This window comes from Emys orbicularis, chromosome 3, assembly GCF_028017835.1.
Source record: "Emys orbicularis isolate rEmyOrb1 chromosome 3, rEmyOrb1.hap1, whole genome shotgun sequence".
Taxonomy (NCBI): Eukaryota; Metazoa; Chordata; order Testudines; family Emydidae; genus Emys; species Emys orbicularis.
In genome coordinates, this window is record NC_088685.1 from 70060062 (window position 1) to 70069998 (window position 9937).

General features: G+C 43.1%; 1 protein-coding gene across 1 annotated transcript; it reads right to left on the bottom strand.

Annotated features, from left to right (window-relative positions):
* Positions 1 to 483: 483 nt before the first annotated feature.
* CGA (glycoprotein hormones, alpha polypeptide) lies at positions 484 to 4918 on the bottom strand. The gene is made up of 3 exons (XM_065401975.1): positions 4819 to 4918; positions 1755 to 1939; positions 484 to 561 (listed from the first exon to the last, which is right to left on the bottom strand). Exons 1-3 carry the CDS (start codon positions 4916 to 4918, stop codon positions 484 to 486), a joined length of 363 nt encoding a protein of 120 aa, XP_065258047.1.
* Positions 4919 to 9937: the final 5019 nt, after the last annotated feature.

Consider the following 9937-nt stretch of genomic DNA (forward strand, 5'->3'; position numbering starts at 1 on the left):
CCACAATGGAAGTTGTGAAAGGAAAAGGAGAGAAAACAGAAGAACAGAAACTTTGCAAGTTTAAAAAAAAAATCATAAAATATATATCTAAGCAAAAACAATAGACTTGCATTCCTTTTCCACTTGCACCCCCACCCCACAAAGTCCTGGAACTTAACCCCTGCAAAAATGTTTTTAGTTTTAAACTATTACATTGTCTTTTTCCTGACGAAAACATTGATACTTTAATTCACACTTTATTTAAAAATGGATCAAGCTTTTTTTGTCATGCAAAGTGCTATATTTCACTCCTAATGGAAATAATTAAACTTGGTTAAATACGTGATGAAGTAAAGAGGAGATAAATAGCTGTACATCTCATCAGATCATACACTAAAATGCCCTGATCAGAAAACCTAATATTTTAAATAGAGGTGCTATAAAAGCTGCAAAACAAACAATTCCATTCATTGTCATCCGTGGTCACTACCGATGGGACAGGCTTTAAGATTTATGATAGTAGCAGGTACTGCAATGACAGTCTGTGTGGTTCTCTATCTTCACGTTGTCCTTAAGGGTAATCTTTTAAAAAGAAACACACACAAAATTACAATTAATTACATTGCTAAAACAAAATTCTTCATGCAAAGTTTTTCTGAAGCCTTTCTTTTCTCAACTAGATACTGTACAAATGTCTTTTGAGATATAGGTATTGGAATGGCACCTGAATCATGCGTAGTATTACACTGGTTTTCTATAGCTCAGAGCCACAAACCCTGAAAGCAAGGTTTTCAAAAGCACTTCGTGATTTTGAGTGCCTAACTTGGCACATCTTAGAGGGGCCTGTGTTTCAGAAACTGTCAAGCATCCACGCTCTGAAATGTCAAGCCCCTTTACGATATCTGAAGGTGGCCCCCCAAGCATGGAGACATTCAGAACAACTAGTCATTTAAAAAAAAATCTTGGCCAAAGTATATTGGCTGAATGGGAGCAAGGATAATCTGGGTGAGCTAGAGCAGTGGTTTTCAATCAGGGGTACCACACCTCCATTCCTCCCTCGATGACCTTCAAACCACCTCCATGCTTGTACTATGTGGAGCTGGCACAGAGGTTGGCTATGCTGTGTTCAATGGGTGCGCAGTTCTGCTACATGCCCACTATCCAGCCATTGTGGACTCACTAGATTGGTGGCTTTACACAGACCCACACCTCTGGGTGAATTTAAGGCTGTTATATGGACATGGGTTACAAATAACAGGGGTAGGTGAAAAACAGGCTTCATTGGAGGTATACTGGTACTATTTTTTACCCTACCTTAATAATCATTTCTTGTCCTGACTGCTGCTCAGAAGGGTTCTTGCCAATTCAGGGAATAGACAAGGGAAAGCACATCAAACAGAGTCAAACACCAATTGAGTGGTATTTAGGGTAATACTGCATGTCAAGGGGAATTGCCAAAAAAAAATAACCTGGGGGAAGGGCAAAAATTCAGGGCCAGACCTTCAGAAGGTATAAATCATTGCAGTACTATAGAAATCAGTGGAGCGCAAACAATTTATTCACACCAGCTGAGGATCCGGCCCTCAGTGTTTATCTAATGTTTAACATGCTAATTTCTTTAAAAGAATAGAAATCAGATGCTCAGAACGTAAGCGTCTAGGATTTTTTCCTCAAATGGTGGTTAAATGCCCTACGGCAGGAACATACTCTGCTCTATTCATTGACTTATGTTGTATCATAAAACAAGCTTAAACGGGTTTCGGTCTTGTCCTCACCTTTGTAAAGGCTTTTGCTACACAGCATGTTGCCTCTGATGTAATGTTCTTTGGAACCAGCATTGTCTTCTTTGATCTCATGGGAGTGGGATAAGCCCTGGAGAAACAACATCCTGTGCACTGGTAAATGGGAGCTCCTGGCTTTGAGAAGAACCTGTTCTCCCCTAGCTTGCATTCTGGACAACCTATCACAAATACATAAGTAACAGAAACTATAAACAAGCCACTGAAATGTTTCCCTATATACCATAGCCGATTTGAAGTTAGATTTTTATTTTCACTAACAGAAAAAAAAAAGCACAACATGGGTTACGCCACTGGTCATCCCCGGTTATCATCTAACAACAGAAAGAAGGATTTTCTCTGTCGAGGGTTTGGAGCTCTGGAATACTCACAACTTGCAAGGCTACATTCATGGCATCTTCCAAAATAAAACTCAAACATTTATTGCTTCCTTTCCATGTTTCTCATTAATTTTCTTTACGGGTGGGTTGTAGGTGAGTATATACAGTTGTCATCCCTAAAAACTTGTTAGTGGCTAAACGATATTATCACAGTATTTTCAGTATTCTTTAGACATTCCCCGTGTTAAGAGAATTAGTTATCTAAGGCAATAATGAACAGTTTTTATCACTGTTGCCAAGGTTTTCAAAAGTGATTGGTGTTACTGGGTGTCTTCATTGTTATATATCTAACCTGAGACTCATCAAAGGAACCTGATTTTCAGAGGGCAGATGCTCCCCACTTTTTAAAAGTCAAGCCCCTTTAAGCGTATCAAGTTGGGCACTCAAAAATTGAGGCACCCATAATCCCTAGTAATGGGAGTCTGAGTTTAAGGTTAAGCATGTGGTTAAATGCTTTCTTGAGCAGGGATTAACTCAATCATGTGCCTAAAATTAAGCATGTGCTTAGGTACCTTGCTGAAATGGGATCTCATTTGGGATGATCCTCCTTGCCAGTCATGAGTAATGTGGTCATCCCAGATTGAAGTCAATGGGACTTAAGCATATGCTTAACACTGAGCATGTGTATAAGTGTTGTTCTGAATTTGGCCCTTGATAAATCAGGGCATAAACATACCACATATTGTACAGAAAATATATTTTACAAATGTTGTAGAAAGTTTTTAATTTTTTATTGGGTCTTATTTTTATAATCCTCCCCATGTAAAGTCCAGAGGTCAGGTTCCATGCAGCACATGTATCTAAGAACTGCAGTACAGAGCTCACAGCCCAGGAAGTAGTGCAGGGGGGTCTGTTTAAGTTACAGCTGCCTCCTCAGGCTTCCCTATGAACTGCAGCACTGCCTGGGATCTCCACAACACTGCGCTGCGTGCTGTGACTCTGCCCCTGACACATTTCTCCTACATTGGTTATGTCCACACTGCACACCAAGCCTGTGCCCTGACTCAGGATTAAGCTAACACCCCTCTTCCATTCACACACAAATCAGTCTGACTCAGATCAGCAAGCACTCAGGACCAAAGTCGTAAGACCCTGCTGGAGAAAAGTGGGGGGTGGGGTCAGAGCCCAAGTCCTGCTGGGACTCAGGTTAAAGCACTATTATTTTGCAGTGTGGACGCAGCTCAAGCCGCAGACCTGAGTCAGAAGGGCTGTGTAGTGCAGTACGTACGCATTAGCACAGTTGTGAGACTCGAGTACAGCAACTGTAAACCCAGGTTTACAATGCAGTGTGGACACTCAAGTATGAGCTTGGAAACACCAAGTCCATAAGCCCAGGTCCCACAGACCTGGGCTTAGTGTGCAGTGTACCCTGTCAGCCCTGGCCTCAGCATGGCCTTTACAGCAGGGTTTGTGAGCAAGCCTTGGGAGACAGCCTTACTGCTGTCTTCCACAATGCCTATGCCGGGGACTCTTCTACAAGGCTCCTGAGTCAGGGCCTTTTTACATGGTGTCTGTCATTTGACACCGCATAAGGGCCAGAGCAGGGGTAAGGATCTCACCCTGGGTGCGTTAGTTAGCATGAGATCAACTGCACAGGACTCAGGGGGAGAGAAAAAATGATAACAAATTTAAAATACTCTAAAACTGACCTAAAATAGCTTTTCTATAAAATATAATGACTTTAAAATCCACTATCCCAGGATCTACGAGGGGTAGATGCATATGCTGTGTGTTATCATGAGAAGCCGTGGCTCTTCCCTTTCCTATGTTATAAAGCTGCCATTTGTAACCCTGAAGGGTCACAAGTAGACTTTCAACTTGCTCTGGTTCAGGAATTAATATTACCCACCAGCGCCTGAGGGCAGTGTCATTTGGGGGAAATCCCACGTTTGGGAAAAATCCTGCATTTGGGGGAAGAAAAGGAAATATGTTTATGGCAGACTAGCTTAGGGAGTGTTTTTTAATAATGATAGCAGCTTGAAGCTTCTTATAAGTTTGGAATGATAGAAATTGTCCTAGTAGAGAAGGATTAGTAGGTAGAGGGCAGGTGAAGTGGGCAAAAGTCATATGTGTGGGATGGATAGACTGGGTTGGTTTCACAAAATGAAAAACATGCTGGAGGGTACGTCCACAGAGATTATGTGTACCAGCATAGCCCCGTAGGGTTGACGTAGCCTATACGGACAGAAGGGATGTAGGAACACACCTCGTTAGCTATGGTGACCGGAAGCCCTCTTCCGTCAACATAGCTGTGTCTACACTGAGTATCATGCTGGCACAGCTACCTGTCAGGTGTGTAGTTTTTTCACACCCTTGACCCATGTGGCTATACCGATGTAACTTTTCAGTGTAGATCAGGCCCAAGTTGCAGCTGAACAAAGAGGATTTTCTGTTTGTAAAACTCTGAACTGAACAATGTGGTAAGAGATGTCTCAGTGTTAGATGCAATGTACATAGTGACATTTAAATGAATATGTAATATATCACTACAGCATTATATTTTCATTTCATGTTCATATTACAGTCTAGCATACCAAGAAATGTATCTGGCAGACAAGATTTATGACCACAGTATACAGTGAGTGGAAATTTAATTAATGTTTTTATTGATACACATGTGATGTTTGTATTGTTATTTCTGAATGTTAAAGGTAGCTCACCCTGCATGAGGAACTCTCCATCTGGAAAAGAATGAAGAATATGCAGAAATACAGACAACATGACTAGAGTGACCGCTGCGTACTTCCCATAGTAATCCATGATTCTTCTGCAAAGAACAGACAGAAACAAAGACTTCATCTAACATTCTTGCATTATTGTCATTGGAAACACCATCAGCTATAGAGATTATTTAGAATGATGATTAGACACTGCAAATGTATTGTACTACTGTTCATTTTACAGCCTTACATCATCATCATCATCATCATCTTAACAATAATAGTTTCTCTCTTTGTATTTTTAATACATTTTTCTGGATGTCAACACAAACATAAAATATAAACGATATAACTGGCTAATATTTATGGTAGGTTCAGGGAAAACAGAGAAGCAAATATCTGTAGTCTGACCAGGATAAGGAACCTTGACAGGATTTTCAGTTAAAATAATTGCATAATTAGCACATGAAATTTCAGGCTAAGGGTCCGATTCTCACCCCTAATCTGACCCCTTAGGGGCCAGAGCAGCATAAAGGGACCCTCAAAGCCTCATATCCATCTGGGAGAGGTTTCCCTTGGTGCAGGCACCACAGAAGGCTGCCTCCTGAGCACCACAAACCCAGGCAGAGGTGACACTCAGAGGGTGAGGCTGGGAGCAGAAGGGTGGCATGCCGGGGAAGTTGGAACAGTGTAGTAGGCAGAGATTCCAGGCAGCACAGCAGAGGGATGCTGCCATCAATCAGACAGTCCCCGGGGCTCTCAAAATTATACCAGCAGCTTCTCTAGCCCCAAGACCAGCTCAGCATCAGAAGGGGGTAAAGATAGTTTAAAGCTATTATCACAGAGTGGGTGGCCCCTGCAGATGAAGCAGGTCTCGCTCCCTTATGCCAGAGCAGATGCTGTCAGTTTGGCCAATTAAGAGGATGGAGCAGCACCTAGGGCTAAAAAAGATCCGGTGGAGCCCTGCGGAAAGTCAGTCAGGAGACTGGAGGAGAAGATCTCTGGGGAAAGCTGCTGAGAGCAGAAAGCTCTCTGCAGGCCCTCCCAGGAAAGAGAGGGAAGTTATCAGCAAGCCAGTGGAGGAGCTAGCCTGAGTCAAAGCCAGTGCCAGAAGGCCGAAGAGGGCTAGGAAGCCAGAGGAGGGGCTATCCTGCTGACTCTCCTGACCCAGAGAGCCATGGAGAAGGCGGGAGAGGGCTGAAGGCAGACAGCGGCAGGGGCAGCTGCCTCCTGGCTCTCAGAGCTGGACAGCTGAAGCTGGAGGGCCAAAGGGGGCTGAAGGTGTGGTGTGGTGAGTTGAGGTGTGGTGAGTTTTGCTGGGGCTCTACCTCTACTTGATGGATTGTCTGGACTATGGTTATGGGGCTTGGGTTATGGTTTATGTGCACAGGGCTTTCTTTTGTAATAAATGAACCCTACGAGGGCTACTTGTACTTGGAAAAACTGTTGGGACTATTTCTGGGGACTCTGAAGGAGAGAAACTGATGCAGGTGCACCTGGTATGCTGCAGCCTGCCACAAGAGGGTGCTCCAAATGGGGCTGCCTTGAGACGGCCACCATAACTCCCCTCCCTCTGGGCTGTGAGCGCTTTGAGACACACAGCACAGAGTCTCACCCCAAGTGCTTTTCTTATCTGGCCTGTGGTTTGTTTGGGTTTTTTTAAACTTTCACTGAGGAGGAAAATGAAGCCTCAATATTCTCTCTATCCTAACTTTAGGTGTGCCATGCTAATAAAGGTTACTCATTTTGAAACAAACAGAATCAGCAGGAAACTTTTTGACAAGTACTTTGGGGTTTCTTGCATCTTCCTCTGAAGCATCTGCTACTGGCCACTGTTGGAGACAATATTGGACTAGCTGGACCATGATTCTGATCCAGCATGGCAATTCCTATGACAAAATTCAGGCTGACTTTCTCTTGCAGAGTCCAATCTCAGAGTCGGGGTCATTTGACATGGAAGGGTCCTGCACACTTCTTCAAACATTAGGTGGACTAAAGATAAGTGTTAAAGTCTTGTGTTAATCTGCACTATACATATAGAATCTACAGTGCTGAACATTTCCGCTATTGTAAATCAGTTGGCCATTTTTCAACATAGATAGCATCTTTAGCATGAGGTCTGCAAACTTTCTTCTCAAGCACTAAACTTCTTTACTGCTTGTCAACCAAAATGTGGCCATTCAGCCCAGCTAAATTTACTTTTGTTCCAGTCTATCTCAGAAAACAAGCTATAGTGGCAATTACCCATTTTAAAATAACTCTCCTAGAATGGATAGACCTAGACCTTTCCTTTTGAAGTGAATTGAAGTTATTTATATCCTGTGCTGAGATAATGGAGTCCATGGAGAAAAGCATTATATAAAGGAGAGCTAAGTACTACATTCTACAACTAATGCAATCTGGTCAGATAGTAAATACAGGTAGTGCTCTTTTGGTCTACCAGGGCTCAACCAGGATTCAGTTTAAGGATTTTATTTCAGGTCTCTTTACAACTGACAGAGGGGTAGCCGTGTTAGTCTGGATCTGTAAAAAGCAACAGAGAGTCCTGTGGCACCTTTAAGACTAACAGATGTATTGGAGCATAAGCTTTCGTGGGTGAATGCCCACTTCGTCGGATGCAACGACGAAGTGGGCATTCACCCACGAAAGCTTATGCTCCAATACATCTGTTAGTCTTGAAGGTGCCACAGGACTCTCAGTTGCTCTTTACAACTGACACACCCAATAGCTTATACCAATGAATCCTTCATTCCCATTGTAGACTCCCCTGTCAGGGGGTTCTGAATGACTCTTACATCCAAATTATTCCACTGTCATGTATTCACACTACAGCCCCAATCCTGCAGCTGGGTCCTCTAGAACAGACGCCTGCAGTTGCACAGAGCCCCACTGACTTTTCTGGGCTAAGCTCAGGCACTGGAGTCTGTGCTAGCAGATCCAGTTGCAGAATCAGAGTCCAAGCCTGTGAGCTAAATACATACATAATTTTTAAAGAGAAAACCTCACTGTGCATAGGCAGTAAAAAAAAAATTCTAAATCAATTAACTTTTTGTACTTAAACTTTTTCTTTATCAACACTGCTACTAAATGATAATGATCCCCGAGGCAGGGATCATACCAAAAACTATCACTGGGACACTAAATTTTAGCTAAAGGGATCTTCTAAAAATACAGAGGCAATCAAAATAACACTAAAGCCAAAAATGAAGAAATTAAAGCCCTTAGACTTCTCGTGCAGGTTACGTAAGCATCCCGTAACAGTCACAGAAGGCATGCATAGCCCTGATAGCAGAAAGGAAGTGGGAAAAGAGTTGGGGTAAATGACAAGTATCCTCCAGATAATGGCAATCCGAATCTAATGAAGGCACCAGAAAGGAACAAAAATTAAACAGACAATGTGCAAGGTGGAAATTAGCAGAGTGAAGTGAACTTTGAAGAGCAAATAGTCAAAGACATAAAAACAAATAACAAGAAATTAAAGTATAGCTGAAGCAGTGCTCAAAACCATGTAGTAAAATATGTAAAAGCCAGTTTTATGAAATCAGCATTATAAAAAGAGGTAGGGTGAGATCTTCATCCCATTCTAGCTCCTTTACACTGTTTAAAAGGGCCAGAGTATCTAAAAGGGCTCGAAGTTCAGTATCTGGCTGGGTGAGGATTCCTCCTAGCACAGGCATAGCAGAAGAAACTGTAAGGCTGCTTCTTGCAAGCTCTGGCATAAGTGGTGTACCAGGGGTGAGAGGTGTAACAACCTGCCTGGAATTGGGAAGAAGCAGCACAGGCTGCAAGAAGGAAGAGTTTGGAGGAGGCGGCACCAGGAAGCCAATCTGTGCACATGGTTAGAATGCTAGACACAGTTGCAGCATTTCTGTAAATATTATTTGTAATACAGAGCCAGTTTAGTTTTAGAAACATGGAGTCCTCTCATGTTATTACCCAGTATGTGGCACATGAAACATGGTGGCAATGGCCAGTCTACAATAAAAGCATTCTGAGGCCAGAGGCAAATGTGAGCTGTCAATAAAAAAACCCCATGAAACAAGAGACATTATCATTTGCAGCTTATAGTAGTTGACGTACAGGAGTACCACCTGTACACTGTGGCTGGGCAGCAGGGCAGTGCAAACCGTGGATTTGATCACAGTACAACACCAGAATATCCTCACCATGAAAGAGGAAGGAGAACAGTCACCCTTTCCAGCATTCTAACAGAGTATAAGGACATATTTCAAGGAGATGGACACCGAGGGCAAGCTGAAGTTAGAAATAGACTTGCCAATGCAGCCCATGAGACTACCAAAATGTAGAATTGCATTAGCCTTGGTGGAGCCATTGAAGAAGAAACTGGCAAGTCTGCAAAGAGCCACTGTTGTACCTGTTGAAACTAGTGCAGCATGGGTCAGCAGCCTAGTAATAGTGAGAGAACCTTCAGGTAAATGGAGGGTCTGCATTGATCCAAAACCACTTAACAGAGCATTGAAAGGAAGTCAGTGCCCATCACCAGCCATGGAAGATGTACTCCCCAATTTAACTAGTGCGAAAGTGTTCCCTGTTTGATGTCAAGAATAGGCTCTGGCATATTGAGCCACATGAGCCTCCTGAAAACCTTTGCCACACCTTTTGGCACGTATCACTGGCTACAAATGCCTACGGGCATCAGCCCAGCCCCAGAGTTGTTCCAGTGTAAATCGAACCAGACACCAGAGGGACTCCCAGGTGTTAAGGCAGTAGCTGATGACATTCAGAGAGTTCAAGGAAGAGCCAATCCAGGACCATTATACCAAGCTGCAACAACTCCTATTCAGGTGCCAGGAGCAGGAAATTAGACTGAATGTAGACAAGCTGAAGCTGAGGAGAACTGGGGTCTGCTACATCAGACATATGTTGATTTCCGTGGCATCCGGCCAGCCCCTGGAGAAGTGAGAGACATTAAGAAAATACCCAGACTGTTGGGATGATGCCAAATTGGTGTGGCCATACTGAATAAATAGTGAGAGCATAACTTGATATGACTTAAATATGGCTGAACGGCTGCAGAGGATCCTGGGAGCAGGTTCCCTTTAAGCAGAAGCAGATTTGATAAAGAACTGGCAATGTGTGCATGTACAATCGATATTGA